Here is a 22,019-nt window from a genome sequence, read left to right on the forward strand (position 1 = left end):
CTAGAGTCAACAACCTGGCTTTGTTTTGTTGTTGCTGTTGAGTCAGGTCTTTGTTATGTAGCCCTGTTTGGCCAGGAACTCAATATAGAGCTCAGGCTTGACCTTGGCTTGTGACACTCCTCCTGTCAGAGCCTCCCTAGTGCTGGGATTACAGGTGCATAGAGCCACACCCAGCTCTCTGGCTAATCTCGGATTGTGAAAGCAGTGAGGTCACTGGGAATCTCTGATGATGAACACAGCCAGTCACGGTCTCTGCAGAACGCAGTCCACACTTCCAGCACAGCCTAGTTTTAGAGTGCCGGATGTATCGCTTAGTTACATCATCTAATCTGAAAGACTAACAACCTTGCTCTAACAGATTCGAGTTCTTCAATCCATACAGGTTTTCCTTCTGCTGCTATTCTCTTGCACAATCATCCTTTTGTCAGTCTTGAACTCCCAAACTGCCAAGAGCAGTGCCTCCACCCAAGCTGATAAAATTTCTCCAGGTCCTGACCTGGAAGAGCACCGAGCTGCATCTTCAAGTCTGGCTAGTGTGTTCTCAGAGCCATTTCCATTGCCATCCCTCCTGACACAGACTACTTTGGGACCATCCAGTAAATCTTTTGCTTTACCAAGCCAGAAAAGGTTCTTGTGTATCACCAGGGATCCTAATAATAAGTAGCTGCCACTTCCTAAGAAAAAAATAATCCTGGAATTATATGAACCTATGTACCAACACTGATCTTTACACTGACACCTCTGAACAAGCCTGTAAGACGGTGTTCTCACTGATGAAAATACAGACTCTGGGAAAAATTACAGAACATGCCCAAGCAGCACAGCTGATAGTGGGTGCAGCCAGGATTCACACACATCTGACTCTGGGATCTACCTACACTTGGAATGTAACATTACGCCAAAACTAAAAGTTCTGTACCTGACTATAATTAAAACCAATTCACTGCCATGATGAATACATGTAATCAAGACTTTTTTCATAAAAGAACTGACAAAACCCAGAAAAATTCTATTACTAATGTAAAATAGTTATTTACAGCGAATGTTAGCATTATAGCCAATATTCTTTAAGCTCAAACACTTAAAATGTCATCAACTTGGCAATAGGAGGAACAGAAAAACACAAAGATCTAGGATTATTGAGAAAACATTTAAAACCAAATGTTCTCGGATATACTTTACTGTAAAGAATAAAACAGCCAGGCATCGGTGGCACACGCCTTTAATCCCAGCACTCGGGAGGCAGAGGCAGGTGGATCTCTGTGAGTTCGAGGCCAGCCTGGTCTATAGAGTGAGTTCCAGGAAAGGAACCAAAGCTACACAAAGAAACCCTGTCTCAAAAAAAAAAAAAAAAGAATAAAACAGTTGAAAAAGAATAAAATACTTGAGTATCATCACCTAAGTAATCAATTTATAACTAAGAGTCCTACCAATTTGGCTTATATCTATAATATACAGATATTAGATGCATAGAAGATATTGGCAATCAACAGTTTGATTTACCTTAATAATATTTTGCAGCTTGCAGATTTCGGTTTGATCAGAGCTTTGTGTTCCCTGCACCTTAGTTTAGAAAGAAAGAATTTTAAAATATTACACTGGTATTTTCTGTAAAACAAAAAGTCACTAACTTTATTAAAAAAGTTATTATTTTGTAAAACAAGAGCATTTCCCAGACATGTTCTGATTAAGAATACCATACACTTTTCAAAGTCTTTAGTCTATTAGTACATAATACATAAAAGACACCACAGTCAAGAACTTTTTAACTAATTGAGGAGATAATAGCTTTACAAAATAAAGTTTATATGGAAAAAATAAAATACTTTACTAGCTAACCAAAATATGAATATGAGGAAAACTGAATAGCTTTCTAAGATGATAAAAAGTTACCCAATACCAATGCCAGTAAAGGTCTTTTTAAAAAGATTTTAAGCCTGGCGTAGTAGTGCACACCTTTAACCCCAGAACATGGGAGGCAGAGGCAGGTGGATTTTTATGAGTTTGAGGCCAGCCTGCTCTACATAGTGAGTTCCAGAACAGTGAGAGCTACATAGTGTTTCAAAACAAAACAAAAACAATAAATAAATAAATCTGATTTAATACAGGGCTGAGAATGTAGCTCTGTTAGTAGAGTGATTGTCTAGCATTTAGGAGTCCCCGCAATACACAAAACCTGTAATGCTAGCACTTGGGGCCAGGAGGATCAGAAGTTCAAGATCATCCTTGACTATACAGATGTTTGAGACCAGCCTGGGTGACATGAGATCCTGTCTCAAACAAACTAAAAATAAAATGATTTTACCAATAAGGTCATATTTTACTTAATACAGAATAATCTTTGTTTAACCAAAAAACTTTCAGATTCCTTTCAATGGTGTATACTGACTGGGCTTGAGAGATGGCTTAATTCTTCCAGGACATGCATCCAATTCCCAGCATCTGTGTCAAGCAGCCCAGAACTGCCTGTAAACTCAAACTTCAGGGGATCTGAAGCCTCTGGTCTTCATAGGTATCTGCACCCACATGTACATATCTATGCACACGCGCACACACACACCCTAACTACTTACCTATCCCCCCCACACATATAATTAAACTTTTAAATTTTATATATTGTTCATAATCTTTAAATTTTTTAATTGATATCTAGTAATTCTGCATACTTATGAGGTACACTGTGATGTTTCAATTCATGTACATACTATGTATGCAATGTTCAAAGCAGGGTGGTTAGAACTATCATCTCAAATGTTTATTGTGATGACAGTATCCAACATCCTCTATTCTACCTATTTTGAAATATACATTATTACTTTTATCCATAGCCACCCTAATATACAAAGAACACCAGAACTCATTTCTCTCATGTATAGGTAATTTTGTATTTGATCAACATCTATCCACCTCTCCACTACCCAACCAAACCTCTAGTATCCACTCATTTATCTTCATTAACATTTATTGTATGACATGTTACTGAACCAAAGCTGCTCTAAGATTGAAAGAACATATAATGGTAAGCCTCCAAAGCTCCAGTCAAAAGATGTCTAGCTGAGCAAGTGTGATGGTACACATCAAAAACCCCAGCTAGACAGAGCAGCTAAGAAAGGAAGATGGCAGGGTCACACCAGCTGGGGCAACACAAAAGATCCAGGAGGCACAGGAAGTGGGAGAGAGGCTCGAGATGTGGCTTATTGTCAGAGTACTTGCCTAGCATTTAGTAGCCATCACTTCAATACTCAAAATGTGTGTATGTGTGTGTGTGTGTGTGTGTGTGTGTGTGTAAATTAATCACTCTGACAATAGGAATACTGTTTATAGTAATAACTTAGACTCCTTATATATAAAACAAAAGTAATAAATGCCCCACATGTTAAGGTTAATAATATATATTGGAGTAATACATGGAAACATTTTATAAAGTATAATACAAACAATAATTTTTTGTCTTAACTAGAAAATAAGCCTTGCTGAAAGGTTCCAATTATGCCTTTTCTACCTTTATAGTCCAGTTTTTAATCTTCCATATACTAAGCATTCAAGATATGTCAAATACATTTTAAAAAAAAAAGAGCCATTTCTTCCCTTTTAAACCTTAACCTAACCATGTTTCTTTTATTTGCTTACTTAGCTGTTTTGTTTTGTTGTTTAGATAAGATTTTGCTATGTAAGGTGGTCTTAAACTCCAAATTCTCCTGCTTCAGCTCCCAAATGCTGGAAATACAGGTGTGTACCATGCTGTCAAGATGGTTCAACAGGTAAAACACTCACCGCCAAGACAGCTGACCTAAACTTAATCCTGAGGACTCACTCACACGGAGGAAGGAGAGGACTGACTCTCACGAGCTGTCCTCCAACCTTAACATGCATGTGTGTGTATGTAACTCCTCTTCACCCCACACATAAATGAATAGGATTAAAAAAAAAAAAAACAACTAATTGTGATTCCCAGATTATCACAATTGCCTGGCACTTCTTTGAAGTTCCTAAGACCCTAAAATAGACATTAAACCAAAGCCTCCAAACACAAAGGAAATCCAGGCCATTTTCAAGGCTCCAGGTTATTCTTTGCCTATAAAGTTTAAAACCTGGCTTCGAGGAGGTAAGATGTACAAACAGACAGTCCCAGTTAAGGTTTTGAGTACTGCACACAGTAAGCAAAATTTTAATTGAGATGGTTTTTCTTTTTCATAACCTAATTACATCCACATACTTTGGTTTTTTAATATACTGAAGTATACTTACATGCTATATTTCCCCCTATATTGATGAAGTTAAATCCAAATGTCTACTGTCTACTGACAACCTCCATAATACATATAATCTTGGTATAGCTGGGTGTGGCAGTGAACACCTTTATTCCTAGCCTTAGGGAGGCAGAGGCAAGGGGATCTCTATGAATTCAAGACTAGCCTGGTTTACAAAGTCAATTCCAGGCCAGTGAAGGCTACACAATGAGAGCCTCGTCTCAAAAGGAAGGGGAAAACAATAACAACAACAAAGAACCCTTGGTATATAGGACACAAGTTCTTTGGAAGAAAGTTTACAGCACAAAATATCAGCACTTAATTTCTAGTGCATTAGATATAACACACAACATTTAACATTTTTTTTTTCTTTTTTTTGTTTTTTGTTTTTTGTTTTTTTTTTTTTTGGTTTTTTGAGATAGGGTTTCTCTGTGTAGCTTTGGAGCCTGTCCTGGAACTCACTCTGTAGCCCAGGCTGGCCTCCAACTCACAGAGATCTGCCTGCATCTGCCTCCCAAGTGCTGGGATTAAAGGCGTGCGCCTCCAATGCCCAGCTTAACACATATTTTTAAAGATTATTTATGTGTAGTTGTTGTGTCTGATCTGTGCATCACATGCATGCAGGGTCCACAGAGGTCAGAAAAGGGCATCAGAGCCCCCTGGAATGAGAGTTACAGTTGTAAACTGCCATGTGAATGCTGGGAATCAAACCTGGGTCCTCTGGAAGAGCAGGCAGTGCTCTTAATGGAAAGTCATCTCTTCAGTCCCAGTATAACAATGTATTTTTAATACTAATGATCAAAATTTCATTTTCCATGTTATTAGAGTTTCTAAGACCTCAGACAAAATCCTAACACAGTTTCAAAAACAATGTCTTAAAGCTCTGTATTTCTGTCACCAAAGACTCCAGGGGTACTAGCTCAATTTAATTTTTATCTTTTGAGTCTGGGTTTATAACTTTATTTTTTGAAAGTGAATTTGTTGCTTTAATTAAAAAAAATTTCTACATATCACACAGAAAAGAAGACTGAGGCTGAAAAAGAAAGCGGGATGCTGCATTAGAAAACAAATATATCTTTTCTATTTTTCTAGTCAAGAATTATTTCTGGTACCAAACGCTCTGCCTAAATAACAGCATCATTTTTACTAACTCATAGTTTTCAAAAATTCATCTAATTTTTTTTACAAACCTCAGCGATATGTCTCCAGTGTCCAAGTTCAGATTTGAGTCTTGAAACTTCATTTGATAATCTGTTTATTTCTTGTTGTGATGAAATCACATCACCAAAGTCCATGTCATCTTCATGGAAAGCTGACACATGATGACTGATACCATAACTCAATGAAGGTGATGCAGTGGCTGCTGGTACCCTGCCAGATCCTGGATGTACAGACTGGGCAGTTGATTGCAGTCTGAGCAGTTCATCCTGGAGTGCAATCTGTCTTGCTTTAAGGTGGTTGATTTCTTCCTATGTATTTACAATCCATGTTTTAGAGAACATATATTTAAAAATGCTATTGGCCTTCTTATAGATTCAAATGTTGAAAGGCATGATGACCCAACAATAGCACTTAATTAAGTGAATCCAGATCTTCCACCATACCCTAACCACAAGACTGTTAGTTGAAAGACAAACATAATTCCCATAAAGTTCAGATAACGTTGGAAATGGTATGAAGATTAGAATTTCACTCACATGTCAACTAACACACTAAATTTCTCAGAGGAATTTGAGTTTGCTATCACCAAACTATAGGTAATTTCTCAGACATGAGAAATTTCTCAGACATGTGTAATTTATACATCCAAACGTTTTCTCAGGATTCTCCTGCTAGTGAAGTCTTAGGTAACTTAGGTAAATCAGACCACAGCTAGATTTAGGACCAAGAGGTTCATGAATCAGTAGTAACTCTGCACAGTCTGCACAACATGACTGAAAGAATGCTTTGATTTATTAATTCAGTCTTTCTAGATAAGATAACAGTCAGCCTATGGTTATTAGCCCATTAGTCTTAGAAAGAAATACACATTAAAAGAGGCCCAGGCTTTAAAACTAGCCAAGAGGAGCCAATGACAACCTGACCCTATTTAGAGAGAGAACAGTATAAAAATTCTGAATTCTTCAGCAGAGTTCTAACTAAAGGCTGCCAATACCAACTTATAAAGCTATGTGTGGTGGCATGTATCTATAACCTCAGTAATCAGGGGGCTGAGGCAGGAGGACTGTTGCAAATTTGAGTACATTCTGGGCTATATATAAGTACTAGAGCAGACAGTGCTACCTAGCAAGACTCTGTCAAAAAGAAAAAAGAAAAGAAAAGAAAAGAAAAGAAAAGAAAAGAAAAGAAAAGAAAAGAAAAGAAAAAAACAAAAACAACACACCCACTCCCCCACCACCGCCAAAAAAGCTGGTGACACAGCTCAGTTGGTAGAGTGCTTTTCCTAGTAAGCATCGAGTTCTGATTTGACCTCCAGCAGTAGATAAAACAGGGCAGAGTAGCACGTACTGCAATCCTAGCACTCTGGAGACTGAGACAGGAGGCAGCTCAGAAGTTCAAGGTTATCCTCAGCTACATAGCAAGTTTGAGGCCAGACTGGGCTACGTGAGATCCTGTCTTGAAAATAATTTTAAGAAGAGGGCTAGGATATAGCTTAGTTGTAAAGTGCTTGAACATGTGCAAGGTACTGGGTTCAACCCTCAGTACTAAAAAAAAAAAAGGCATATAAGCTTAATTTGAACTTGTATCTCTCTTTTTTGTATTTGTTTTATTCTTGCAGTAATTGATTTTAATATAAAATTATCAATTATCATTAGCTTAGAAACTTTAGCTCTGTTTATTTTTCTCTTAAATGCAGCATACTTTTTACTCTACTTTAACAAATCACCAGAAGAACTAGAAACCAATTCATCTACATTTTTGTTGTGTTTTAGTTTTCTTTTGTGGTGCTGGGAAGTGAACCCAAGGCCTCCCACACCAGACAAGTACTCTGCTCAACTACTGAGCTACAGTCTCAGTCCTTGCTGAAATGTAAAATCCAAAAGATGACTGTGGTAGAAATGAAGTTAGTTAACAAACTAAAGAGTATCCAAAGGATCTGGATAATAAAATAAGAAATGGGTCAACTTAATGGAAGCATTTACTGAACTCTACTTATGAATTAAACACAAAAAAAAATTTACAACAGGAATCAGGGTAAGATTGGTTAAATTACATAATATCTACCTATTATCAATTATTAAGACTTCAAAGAAAAGATAAAATGATGCCAAAACAATCATTTTAATTAAACTAAAAGAAAATAGAAATATTAGCAAAAAAAAAAAATTGAATTGTAAAACATTTAATATACTTCTATGTGGAAAACGCAAGTACATGCCAATACAAGAAGTATTAACATATGCAGTCAAAATGTATTCTTCCAAAGGAAAATGGCATTAGCAATGATCACACTGACTTAAAATCAACTTTAGAAAAGTATCTAGCATATGCAAGGTCCTGGGTTCAATTCTAAGCACTGCAAAACAATTTAAACTAAATAAATGTTTTCAAAACCTAAGAACATACAATAAATTATATTTCATAAATATCAGAAATTGCAAGCAACAGATCATTAAAATATGTTATAAAAGACTTTTCATTTAGAAGCTACAATTTATTCTTCCTGAAGATTAGCTTCTAAAATAAACATAACAGGGACGCTTCCCCAATTTTATGAACTCTAATATTTTTTATGCTTTCCTGAATATAAAAATAGCCATGAAGGAAGGATGAAGTAATGAGGGTCAGCTCTTGCCTCTTTCTGCTGCAGCTGGCTGCGGTAACTGGAGGACTGCTGCTTGATTTGTAGTTCTGAGGCCTCATGCTTTTCCTCTAGGTCAGTGTAAAGCTTTTTAAGTCTTTCATTCTAGAAGCAAAGAAAAAAATATTTTCAACAAAAAGATTTCAAGTCAAGCATGTCAGCAATCATTACATGTACACATCATAAAAAAAATTACACAAAAAATGATGTAAAATATCAAAGGTCTCAGACTGAATTCTGGCTTTTAATATACACCTTTAAATTAAAATCCTAATGCTAGCTTCATTTTCTCTTCAACAAATTCAGAAGCTGGCAAAGTTCCCAAAATATTTATCAGTTTTAAAGAAACAGGGAAAAGCTGAGGTAAAGCTAGGTAGATGCCTCAGTTGGTGAAGACAGTTGATTGCTATGCCAACCTCAGCATCATTTAGTCCTGGAGCAAACTTGGTACAGTACCCAAATTTGGTTCCCAGTGTGAAGAACAGTAAACATTAGGGTTTGCTTTTTTTTTTCTCTCTCTCTTTCTATGAAACGTTGTAAAATTTATGTTTATGACAAGGAATTCAAAGACTTTTATACAGATGTTGTAATACCCCATACATACCCAGTAAAACCTTGGTTTACAAAAGGCCTGCTGGGAATTAAGTGGCTTTCTTTCATTTCCTTTGAGCCCAATCTTGAAAGATTGTGAGGTCACACCCCAGCCATTGAGAAGAGACCCAGTCACCACATAGTTAGAATAAACACCAAGTTCATTTCCTATCCAGATATGCTCACTCTCCTGAGCACATCCTCTTGAAAAAGAACCAAGTTTTGCCTGTCAAGTCACTTCAGTTGAGGCCAGTCTTGGTGGTGCAGGCCTTTAAAGCCAGCACTTGTGAGCCAAAGGCAGGTGGATCTCGGCAAGTTTGGAACCAGTCTGGTCTACATAGTGAGTTCCAGGACAGTAAGGACTACATAGAGAGACACTGTCTCAAAAAACAAAGAAGAAAAAAAAAAAAAAAAAGCACTATAATTAGAGTGGTCTCTTTCTTTGTGACCCTCAAGTCTAACACCAGCACACACATTAGGAAGCTCACAACCACCTGTAACCTCAGTTCAAGGAGAGGCTAAGAGTACTGGCTTCCTCAGGCACTGGCATGAACATGCACATACATGCATAAATTAAAAATAATAAATGTTTCTTAAAATAAGTTGGGGCTAGAGAGATGGCTCTTCCAGAGGATCCAGGTTCAATTCCCAGCATCCATACAGAGATGCACAACTATCTGTAACTACAGTCTCAGGGGAGATATGAGGCACTCTTCTGGCCTCCAAGGGCACTGTACATATGTGGTACACAGACATATACAGACAAAACATACATACACATAAAATAAACAATAATAATTATAATATTACATGACTGGGTATAATGCATGTCTTTAATCCCAGGACTCAAGAGCAGTGAGAGCCAGATCTCTCTGAGTTGGAGACCAGCCTGATCTACATAGGCAGTCCCTTGCTAGCCAGGGCTCAATAAAACACACTATCTCAAACAAAACAAAAGTCCTTGTCATGAGATGGTGGTGCATGTTACAATCCCAGCATGGGGAAGGCAGAAACAGGTAAGCTTGTTGTCCAGACAGCCTAAACTAATCTGTAAGCCTCAGGTCCCAGTGAGAGATACTGTCTCAAAGATAAGAAACCTGGAGTTGGAGAGATGGCAGTTAAAAGCACTGACTGTTCTTCCAGAGGATCAATTTCCAACACCCATGTGATGGCTTACAACTGTCTGTAACACTAATTCCAGGGGATCTTCTTCTGGCCTTCATGGGCACTGTATGCATATGGTGCTCAGACATACATGCATATTAAACAACCATAAATAAACAAACAAACAAACAAAATACAAGGTGGATGGCTCCTGAAGAATGATATCCAAAGTTGACTGCTGGCCTCCACATGTTCGTAAATACGCACAAAAGAAAAATAGGGCCGGGCGGTGGTGGCACATGACTTTAATCCCAGCACTCGGGAGGCAGAGCCAGGTGGATCTCTGTGAGTTCAAGGTCAGCCTGGGCTACCAAGTGAGTTCCAGGAAAAGGCGCAAAGCTACACAGAGAAACCCTGTTTCGAAAAAAACCAAAAAAAAAAAAAAAAAAAAAAAAGTAGGAAAAAAAAGTAGGAAGAAGGAACAACTAAAAGTCAACATAGGAGGCAGCTGAAATCTATAATGAATAGTTACAAGGTAATTATGTTCCTGTTTATGCATGAGTTAGTAAGTGGCCAGATGAATCCAAAGAACATTGCCTATTTTGTGTTTGTTTTGAGACAGGGTTTTACTATCTCATCCTGACTGGCCTGAATCCAGTCTTCTCTTCTGCTTTAATGTTCTGAGTATAGTTGGGATTGCAGGCATGTAACACAAATCACACCCAACTCTCCATGCTTTCAAAGCCATGAAATGGGAGGCTGGAAGTAGCCCAGATCACTGGTTGGTTGTTCTTCCTTCCAGACGACCCAGGTTTGACTTCCAGCACCTACACGGTGGCTCAGAGCCATCTATAACTCCAGTCCAGGGGTTATAGCCATCTATAACTCCAGTCCAGCCACCTTCTGCTCTTCACAGGCACTGTACCCATGTGGTACACAGACATTTGTAAGTAAAATACTCATACACACACTAAAAATTGGGGTTTGCTATATTTATAAATATTAAAACTTGTAGTGAAGTCAGGAGTGGTGGTGCACACCTTTAATTCTAGCACTGGAAGGCAGAGGCAGGCAGATCTCTGTGAGTTCAAGGCAGCCTAGTCTATAGCCAGTCTGAAAACAGGGCTACAAAGAGAGACCCTGTCTAAAAAAACAAAAAAAAGAAAGTTCTTCATTATCATTTTATTCACATTTCTGAAAAATGATTTACAATATATAAAAATAAAAGAAAGACTAAAAGAGTCTACTAGACATAAATAATAAATGTAATAAATATTTCCTTGGCAAAAAGAGGAAAAGGCAGCTTAGGTAATTTGTATGGTTTGCAATTATAGACTCCTAACTAGGATGTGGAATAGGCTAGCCAATGACATAGCAAGACCTTGTCTCTAAAAAATAAAAACAAAAACAAAACAACAACAAAAAAAACAGAGCTAGGGAGGTGGATCAGTGGGTACAATGCTTGCTGCACGAGTTGAAGACCAGACCTCAGAACACCAGAACACACGTGAAGCCAGACTCATCTATAATCCCACTATTCCTACTTTTAGACGTGAGGTGGATTCAGGAGAATCCTGAACGCCTGCGGCCCAGGTAGCCTGGCATATGAAACAGCAAACCACAAGAGACCCTGTCTCAGGTGGATGGTAAGGACCGACAACTGAGGTTGTCCTCCGACCTCCACGTGCTATGGCACACACATCTGACTCGCACACACAAAACACCAAAGGTAAAAAATAAAAAGAGCCCTAAGGAATTCGGTCAACCACTCACAGGCAAATCTAATCTCCCCTGGAAACACATTGCTTCCCTTCTAGACTAAAACTTGCTCCCATCACCTTATTTTCGAACATCAGTGAGTCTTGAACAACAACAGGTCACAAGGTGATGTAGGTGCTAGAGCAAGGCTAGAACAAGAGCAGGACATAGGCCTATGTAGGCACGTACTTATGCAGATGCAGCAAGAACCGCTCTCATTTACAGTACCAACATAACAGAGCCCTTCCTTGTCTCTCTCTGGTATTTGAGTATATCAAATGAGAAAGTGGCTTACAGGGGGTGGATGTGTCTCCCCAAATAAATATTTCTAAACTCTAGAATCATACTTGCCATAGTTGATATGGCCATAAAAAGCATTAAAGGGACTGAGATCTATGGGACAGAAGACTTCTATTTCCTTTCTTAGACTCAGTACAAAGCAGACATTATTCAAGTAGGTTCATCTTTCTCACTTTCCCCCAAAACACACACTGGCAAATTCCCTTAAGTTACAGCAGCATGCACACTCTGCTACTAACCTTCCTGGGTGGGTCTGTACCAATGAGGGCCTCCTCAAGGATTTTCTAGCTCGGTCTTACTAAGAACTCACGTGCCACTGCCGCACTTGTGCTCCTTATCAAGTGACTATGCTAAGGTCTCAAAGTGCCACCACAATGCTATCTTCTAGAGGCTCAGTGCTAATGTCCCTCTCTCACAAGTCCCTCCTCTACTTTCAAATTCCACAATCTCACCTTGATATCCTAGACCAGAGTTCAACAAGACTTGTTAGGAAATATTGTCTTAGCATCTAGATTCAGTGTTCTCTTTTTATAGGCTTAGAATTGAGGGAATCATGCTTACCACAGTCCTCTAAGAACATCTCCCGCTACAACACTAAGTGTTCTTTTGCTGTTCTTATCCCAAGGCTAAATTGTTGAGCTCTGATAGTCCTTTACAATAGCTCCCACTCTGAAATCCTTTTCATTTCTTTAGGGCTTTCCTCTGAACTTTTCCAAGCTTTTCTCATTCCTATTAAGTATAATATAATGTCCAGAATTAGTCACAACTACACATTGACTCATAAGAAACAAATCAGTAAAGTTATCTTATTATTCCTATATTCTTAACTTCTTTGCTCCAAGTATTACATTATTATTCTAATGTTAGGAAATTTTAAACCCTAGATTAAACAGAATTCCATTTTTCATATGTTAAATGGGCCACTAGTTAGGTGTGATGGCTCAAGCCTTGTGGTTGTTTAAATACAAATATCCCCCATAGGCTCATACATTTGAATGCTTAGTCATCAGGGTGCAGCACTACCTGAAAAGGATTAGGAGGTGTGACCTCGTTGGAGGTAGTGTGTCATTGGAGGTGGGACCCGAGGTTTCAAAAACCAACACTAGGTGGTGTCTTTCTATCTGCCTGTGAATCAGGATGTAGCTCTCAACTACTTCTCCAGCACCATGCAGGCCACGCCTGCTGCCATGCTTACCACCATGATGATAATGGACTAAACCTCTGAAACTGGAAGCCAGCCCCCAATTAAATGCTTTCTTTTATAAGAGTTACTTTGGCCATGGTGTCTCTTCATAGCAATAAAACATTGACTACGACAGACCTGTTAGCCCAACGTTCAGGAGGCTGAGAGGCAAGACCATCAGTTCAAGGACAGCTTGGGCTATACAGGAAACCTTAGCTCGAAAAGCAAAGTAAAAGAAAATAACAGATAATAAGCAAAAACAAAGAAATGTGCCTGGCAGTGGTGGTACACGCCTTTAATCTCAGCACTCAGGAGACAGAGCCAGGCAGATCTCTGTGAGTTCGAGGCCAGCCTGGCATACAGAGTAAGATCCAGGACAGGCACCAAAACCACAGAAAGAAACCCTGTCTCGAACAAAAAACAAAAACAAAAACAAAAACAAAAAACAAACAAATGTATCATTACAATGTGGCACACTGCTGGATAATGTCAATGATAAACTTTTACCACAACTATTTCTACATTTAGCAGTTTTCCTACTTCCAATAAATAGAAGTAGAAATGAGACTATAAAAGAACCAACCATGGCAAACATAAGACATTCTTTACTTAAGGGAGATTCAAAACAGACAAGACAAAACAAAACCCTGAGAACAGGAAAGGCTGAAAGGTGAGATGGTGCATTTAAAAATTCTGAAAGTTTCAGTAACTTTCACAGCTTCAAAAGAGAAAACCTGAAGTTTGACAACTGTCTTTAATTGTCCTTACCTCCGATCTTAAGACTGAATGAGTAGCTTCATTGTCCTCTCTGCCGGAATTGAGCAAATCTGCTACAAAACAAATAGTATATACTGAATATTTGATTAACACCACATGGAGTAATAAACAGTTGTTTTGTGGGGTGGGACTGGTGTTAAGGGACTGAATCCTGGGCCTAGTCCACATCAGTCAAGTGCTCCACCACTGAGCTGTATCTCCAACCCTGAAGAGGCCTCTGGAAAGCTTAGTCAGAAGTACCATTCCATCTTTACCAGGACTTCCCTAGTGATGTTCTTCACTACCATACAGGCTACCCTTTCTTACTCTCTCCTACACCTTAACAGGTATGGCTTGACCCCTTGGAAACATTCTTTAAATTTTTGTTGTATGAGATTTGAAGTTTTTTTTTTTTTTTTTTTTTTCTGTGTAACAGCCCTGGCTGTACTAGAACTCACTCTGTAGATCAGGCTGGCTTCAAACTCAGAGATCTGCCTGCCTCTGTCTCCCAAGTGCTGGGATTAAAGGGGTATGCCACCACTGCCCAGTTGAAATTTGAAGTTTTTAATAAACTTCTCTTTTTGCAGTGCAGTGATGGCACACGCCTTTAGCCCCAGTTCTTAGGAGGCAGAAGCAAGCAGATCTATGTGAGGTTAAGGCCACCCTGACCTACAAAGCGAGTTCCATGACAACCAGGGCTGTTAGACAGAGAAACCCTGTCTGGAAAAACCAAATAAATAAATAAACATAAAACGTACTCAACTGGAGTTTACAGTTTACTTTTACCTTCTAGCCCCAAGACTATAAAATTAATGACCTATAATTAAAACATAAAAATAGTCTGAGAATACTTAAAAGTAACACAAACAAAATTCATTAAAAATAGGGATGAGGGGCCAGAAAGATGTCTCAATGAGTAAAAGTCCTAACCCCTTGAGTCAATCCCTAAAATCTACATGAAAAGCCAGATGAGGTACCTGAAACCTGTAATCCAACATTCCTGTGTCAAGATGAGAGAGAGAGGGAGGGGGAGGGAGAGGTAGAGGGAGAGGGAGAGGGAGAGGGAGAGGGAGAGGGAGAGGGGGAGGGAGAGGGGGAGAGGGAGAGTGAGAGAAGAGGAGAAGAGAAGAGAAGAGAAGAGAAGAGAGAGAATTAATAGCTCATTTATACAGTGCAATGGCAGAAACAAGAGACCTTGATTCAAAAACCTAGTGGATGGAGAGAATTACTCCTAAAAAGTTGTCCTCTGACCTCTATACACGCCAGGGCATGCACATGCACATATGTGCTCTCTTCTCCTCTCTCTCCTCTCCCCCTTCCGCCCTCCCTCTGTGTGTGTGTGTGTGTGTGTGTGTGTGTGGCTCTCACTTATACTCATGTACACATATACAATAAATCTTTAAAAAACACAAGGATGAAATCATTCTGACTTCTTAAGGGTAGTCAAAGGACTGAGAGCTATAGCTCAGATGGTACTGAGCACATTCAAAGCCCTGACTCAATACCCAGTACCAAAGAATAAATGAATCTGGGGTGCAGGGGAAGTACAATCCCAAAACTTTAAGAGACTATAGTAAAAGGACCTGAGATGGAGGCCAGCCTGCACTATAGAACAAAACCCTGTTTCAAACAAATAAGTGGATAAAAATTAAAAATAAATAAATTAGTAAACATAGTCAGGGTCCAGGAATGCCAAATGGCACCACTAATCCTGCTGGAAACTGTCATCTATACAGTTACACTCTTTTTCCTGTGGGTACTACTGTTTTCCCACTACTAAACACTATACATCTAAACATTATAAGAAGAGGACAGGGCAGAAGATAGAGCTTTGAAGTAGAGCTGCTTGCTTAGTCAAGGTCCTGGGCTTGACTCTACAATAAAAAGTAAACAAAAGGCCCAGGCTAGAGAGATGGCTCAGAAATTAAGACTACCAGCTCCTCTTCCAGAGGACCCAAGTTCTGTTGCCATTATCCTCATCAGGCAACTCACAACCACCTATAACTCCAAATCCAGGAGTCCAATACCATCTTCTGGCCTCGAACGGTACCACACATACATGTGGCATACACATACATACACAATAAATAAATAAACAAACAAACAATATTTTCATTTAGAAGAGCATTAACACTTAAAAAAAATAAGGCCTGGCGCTTGCCTTTAATCCCAGCACTTGGGAGGCAGAGGCAGGCGGATCTCTGTGAGTTCAAGGCCAGCCTGGTCTACAGAGTGAGATCCAGGACAGCCAGGGCTACACAGAAAAACTCTGTCTTGAAAAACTGAAAATAATAACAGTAATAATAATAAACATTATAAATATAACTTCCCAGAACTACCATTTATTAAAACACAAACACACACACACACACACACACACACACACACACACACACACACACGGCATGCTTATAAATTAGAGTGACATTTGTGAAAACCACAAGGCAGGATTGCTTTGATAGGTGTTGGACACCTTGCTTGAAACTCAGTTTAAAAGGAATGCCTAATGTTATCCTCAAGAGAATGAAGTAAGATCTTATTTGTTTAGGAAAGTAATTGCTAAAAGTAGTAACTATATCAAAGAGGGACTTGAAAAGTTTATGCAAACCACCTTGGCTATCCATGCAACCCACCATCTCAACCAGCTTTATAAAAACTCCCCACCATTTCTCTTTCTAGTGCTGGGGATCCAACCCAGGGCCTGTGTGCTAGGTTCCCTGCTCCAATCCTGCCTTTAACAAGTCTTACAACAGGAAAATAAACAACAGCAGCAACCCCCTAGCCTTCTCAGTGAGGGAAAACCTGACACCTGCCTGTGTGTTCAGTGCTTGCTAATTGCTGGGCACAGTCCTAGATAACATACATTCAGGATCTCATTTAATTCTCTCATTTACAAATGATGTGCTTATTCCTTTTGAACAGATAAGGAAATTCCCTTTTGTAAATGTATGAATGTGTGCCTGAGTGTATGCATGTATACTGCACACATGCAGGAGCCCTTGGAGATCCTAAGGGGGTTGAGATGCCCTGGAACTGGAGTTAAAAGTAGCTGTAAGCTGACATGTGAGTACTGGTAATCAAACCTGGGTCAAGAGCAGTAAGTAATCTTAATGACTGAGCCATCGCTCCAGCCCAGAAACTGTGTTAGAGATAAGTATTTAATAATTTGTCAAAGATCCCACAACTTGTAGTGTATTAAAAAAAAAAAAAAAAAAAGAACTGAATCTGTCAATCTAATTTAAAAGCCCAAGTTCTCTGTATTTATCATGCACAAGACCCTGGATTCTAATACCCAGTAGCCCTGAGGGTAAAAAATTAATAAATAAAACCCCAAACACAACTAAAAACCCAAGTTCTTAACCTTGAATATAATAAAGTGGCAGAAAAGCAACCCTCTAATATTGTAAATATGGATGGTTTTCAAAATATATTTAAAGTGCTATTTGGGTTTTTTTTTTTGTTCATTGCTGACATAGAGTTGACACTAAATATCTGAATGTCTTAATAAACTCTACTCCAAACTAATTTTTTTAAAGTTTCAACAACAAAACAGGTATTAATCAAGTCTTACATAATACGAAGGGAAATTTTTTATTGAGCATCGACAATAGCATACAAAAGAAGATGTCCTATGCTGATTAATATATATAGGAAGGAGAAAAAAAATTCCCTTGTGGTGATTTTAATGAGATTGGCCCCCAAAGGTTCATATATTTGAATGTTTGTTTCCCAGGTGGTAGAACTATCTGGGAAGGATTAGGAGGTGTGGCCTTGCTGGAGGAAGTGTGTCACTCCAGGCAGGCTTGGAGGTTTCAAAAGCCCATGCCATTCCCAGTTAGCTCTCCCTCTTTCTGCCTGGTGCTTGTGGATCAGATGTATGCTCTCAGCTACTGCTCCAGCACCATGCCTGCTTGCCTGCTGCCATGCTCCCTGCCATGACGGCCATAGACTCTACCCATCTGGAACCTTCAGTCTCCAAATTAAGTGCTTTCTTTTATAAGTTGCCTTGGCCACGGTGTTTTGTCACAGCAATATGAAAATAACTAACACATCCCTTCTTATACATCAAGGAAAAAGATAAACTATCACTCAGTATCATTAGTGCTATCAGACAGTAATACACAAAGCTCTGTTAGAATACAGAACACCAACCAACTCAGACTTTCACAAAGTCCCTGATATATGAGCAGGGCTGTATGTATAGAAAAACTGTTTTCCAGACCAAGGAAGGTAAAGGAGGAAGTAGAGAAGACTTTCCATTCAGAGTCTTGGGATGGTGGGTAAACCTGCCACAGTTCTATGTGGCAGACTGCATGTGTTTATATACAACAGTAGGTATGGAAACTGGTACGGCAACTAGAAAAGACAGTTTGAATCCAGAGAGAACAGGTCTTTGACCTCCCCAAAATAAGAGGTTTGTTTTTTTTTCTGTAAGTCAAGAAACTTTTAAGCAAATTTATTTTTAGACTGGCATGTAGCACGAATCTTAAAAAGTCTTATCAATAAACAAACCCAGTGCCAATTATTAGGGTAAATGCTGGAAGATCAGAGAAGCAGAACAAGCCACAGCTTCCTCACTGGCAGTACAAGAGAAAATGAATTAAGAACCAGACCTGAAGAGAGACAGAATCTGAGCTAGTGCAGCAGTTATAAAGAAAAAGGAAAACTATGACACAGGATGAACAAGATTTGGTGGCCAATTTGAAGTAAATGAACAAAAAAGACGCAAAACAAAGATGATAAAGATTTCTAGGTCAGGGCCGGGCGGTGGTGGCGCACGCCTTTAATCCCAGCACTCGGGAGGCAGAGCCAGGCGGATCTCTGTGAATTCGAGGCCAGCCTGGGCTACCAAGTGAGTCCCAGGAGAGGCGCAAAGCTACACAGAGAAACCCTGTCTGGAAAAACCAAAAAAAAAAAAAAAAGATTTCTAGGTCAGGAAGATTAGCAGCTAACCAAATCACTAAAATTGAGACTATAAATCAGGCTTGGTGGTGCACACCTGTAATCCTAGTGCCCTGCAGGCAGATCTGTGAGTTCTGGGCCTGCCAGGGCTACAGAGTTCAGAAAACAAATCAAACAAACTTTTGATCTGAGACTATATGAAGGTGAGGCAGGAGAAATGCTATTTGAGGTCAGCCTTGGGCTATACTACAAGTGCCAGGACAGTCTGGGCTACAAAATAAGACCTTGTGTCTAAAAGAAAAAAGAGAAAAAAAAAAAAGCAGGGGTTTTGTTTGTGATTTTGAGACTACAGGAAGCTCTCTGCTGAGAAAAACACAATAAACTAAAATATAAAATAAATACTGTTATTCCCTATCTGTACTACAGTGAGAATCTAGTCTTTCCCAAGGCTATTAGCCCTTTTCTGCCTTTAAAGTCCCATGATCCTTTACTGGACACATTCTAACTGTCCCAAGTCATGAACCTTCCACTCAAGAGAAGCCCAAGTATAAAATGGGTTTGGGCAGGAACCCAGTTTTCCTTCTAAATACAAGGACTTTTTTCTATCAAACCATTTTACTCTATTTTTAGCAAATACACACGGCTTTAAACCATGATGAAAAAACTGGGGAGTTAAGAGTATAATTCAATAGAGTGTGCTTACCATGCATGAGGCCCTGGGTTCAGTCTCTAGCAATTCCTTCCCATAGTGTAAACTACAACAGTAAGTTGTTCATTTATAAAGAAATAAAACTGTCGTAGTGTGGTGGTACACACCTGTAATGCCAGCACTGAAAGGCAGAGGCAGGAAGACTGTCAGCTCCAGGCCAGCCTGAGCTGCACAGCAAACCTTAATTAGAACTTTAAAATTGTCTTATTATTATGAGTACAGGTGTTTTCTCTGCACATATGCCTGTGGATCATTTGGGCACGAAGAGCCTGGTAAGACTCAAAGAGGACATTGGATCCCCTGGAACTGAATGAAGTTAGAGAGAGTTGTGAGCTGCTACTGGATGCTGAGGATCAAACCTGCAAACTCTGAGAGAGCAGCCAGCGCTCTTAACCACTGGATTATTTGACCATTCCCTTGATTCAAACTTTTTTTTTTTTTTTTTTTTTTTTTTTTGGTTTTTTTCGAGACGGTTTCTCTGTATAGCTTTGCGCCTTTCCTGGAACTCACTTGGTAGCCCAGGCTGGCCTCGAACTCACAGAGATCTGCCTGGCTCTGCCTCCCGAGTGCTGGGATTAAAGGCGTGCGCCACCACCGCCCGGCTTGAGTCAAACTTTTAAAACCCCTATCTACTCAAAGAAACGGCAAGAATAGTAATAGTAATTCATCTAATCACTGATAACAATTTTAGGTCACTATACATTAGGACAGCAAGACTTTAAAAATGGCTGAAGGAGGCTGGCTAGATGAATCAGTGAATAAAGGCACTTGTCATATAAGCCTAATGAACTGAGTTACATGCCCAGAGCCCAAACTAAGTGGGGAAGAGAACAACTCCACAAAGTTGTCTTCTGACCTCTCCACACGTGGGCGTTATGTCACAGACGCTCATACATATACACATACACATACACATACACATACACACACACACACACACACACACACACACCAATAATATTTTCTAAAAAAAAATTTTTAAGTGAGTGAAGTAGATAAGAATACTCAAAAGACAAAGTATTTCATTGGTCCTGTCAAAATATGGGAGAAATGTGCAATCGTACACAAAAATATATTTTTAGCTTCAATGTGTCTTCACGATGAGCAAAATTAGAAAACAGTTGAAGAGATAAACAGCCCTATTCCCCTAACAACGTGCTAAAGACAGGACAAGAGTCACCAAATGTTTAATTATGAGTATTTAAGAAAAAAATAATTGCCATATTTTAGCTGTCATAATAAGGGAACAGGATCAAAATCAGATCCGCCCCCCAAACTAAGGCAAAGTAAGAAAAAGGACGAACCGCCCAATTAAGATCCTATTCGGCATAAAAGTAGCAGATCCCCTTTACAGAGCCATCCAGGGTTTTCATGGGGGGAGGAAGGGGAGGGCGAGAACCAGAACTCTCCACCAGTGGTCCTGCAGGCTGGAAAAGCGACTGCGGAGGCAAAGGAAAAGTGTGGAATGACTCCTTCGCCGTCCGCATCTGCCGATGGATAGGCACCCGACCCGGAACCAAGCGGACTTCTCAGGGTCCCAGCTGAGCCCTCCCGCCTCGCTCCAGCTGTTACCTGGCACATCCTCCGTGCCTTCCATCAACATATCCTTCGTGAAGTTTGAAATCTGCCCAGTGAGGGAAGCCAGGCTGCCCCCTACTTGACCCAGAGACTGGCCCAAGCCGGAGCCGAGGCCCCCGAGCCAGGACGACATCGCTGCGGGTGGAAAGAACGACGTCCGCTCCAAATGTCCCTGAACGCCGGGGCCGGTGCCGATCCAGACGCCGAGGACTCGCAGGACGCGGCACTCCCACCAACAGCCGCGTCAGAAAGCCGAGGCCCGGCCTGGCCCTTCACCAAGGGTTCGCCGCTGTGGACTCCGTGGGCCCCACGAGGCCTCTGCTCATTCCCACGACTTCCCGCCGTACGACTGGAACACTTCTTTCTCAGCTTTAGTGACTTTCCTCAGTGTCCTGGGCCAGTCCTGCCAACTCAACGCCGGCCGCCATGACACCGCCGGGACAGCGGCAGCGACCATAGAGCTGCTCCGCGAAGGCGTAGAAGGGCCGCTGCCAGATGCGCCCTAGGCGCGAAGGACTGTGGGATTGAGGAGGACCGCGTATGGGCGGGCAAGACTGGTAGCTTGTGGAGGTGGAGATCTAAGAGGCAGCCACAGCCAGACGCTTGCCAACTTCGCAGCTGCATTTGTTTATAGGCGGAGGCAACCCTTGGAGGACGTCTCCTTAACCCTATCCGCAGGAGCTGTTGCACTGCAGCGAAACAACTCGACAGGGTCCACCCACCACATAGGAGAGCGACCTCAACACACCCACATTATTCTATTTAACAGCCTCTGCGAGGAAGCTCCGTGCCAGAGCCTTGGAAACGAGGCTACAAAGCTGTAAAAGCGGGCTGCAATTCAAGAGTCCAAGCAGAAGCATGTTTTTGGTTTTGTTTTGTTTTCGGTTTTTCTTGACAGGGTTTCTCTGAGTAGCATTGGCTGTCCTGGAACTCTTAGATCCACCTGCCTCTGCCTCCGAGGATTGAAAGCGTGTGCCACCACTGTCGGGCTTTTTTTTTTTTTTTTTTTTTTTAAACCAGTTACCCTGTACTTAAAGGAACATTGGGAATATACCCAGTTTGTAGAATCTGATAACCCCTATACCG

At 40.3% G+C, this 22,019-nt stretch overlaps 1 protein-coding gene across 3 annotated transcripts in view; it reads right to left on the bottom strand.

The window, feature by feature from the left end:
• The window catches only part of Trip11 (thyroid hormone receptor interactor 11), a 78,984-nt gene extending 57,862 nt beyond the window's left edge, over nt 1–21,122 (bottom strand). For 2 of the 3 annotated variants that reach the window (XM_059278994.1, XM_059278992.1), the window contains exons 1-5: nt 20,928–21,122; nt 13,757–13,818; nt 8,047–8,157; nt 5,441–5,719; nt 1,504–1,563 (exon numbers count right to left, since the gene is read on the bottom strand). In XM_059278994.1, coding sequence (XP_059134977.1) covers nt 1,504–1,563; nt 5,441–5,719; nt 8,047–8,157; nt 13,757–13,818; nt 20,928–21,066 — 651 coding nt within the window. In that variant the 5' untranslated portion in view covers nt 21,067–21,122. The remainder of the gene's footprint in view (nt 1–1,503; nt 1,564–5,440; nt 5,720–8,046; nt 8,158–13,756; nt 13,819–20,927) is intronic. The other variant, XM_059278993.1, reaches the window with a different exon arrangement.
• Nucleotides 21,123–22,019: the final 897 nt, after the last annotated feature.

The sequence above is a fragment of the Peromyscus eremicus genome, chromosome 14, assembly GCF_949786415.1.
Source record: "Peromyscus eremicus chromosome 14, PerEre_H2_v1, whole genome shotgun sequence".
Lineage (NCBI taxonomy): Eukaryota > Metazoa > Chordata > Mammalia > Rodentia > Cricetidae > Peromyscus > Peromyscus eremicus.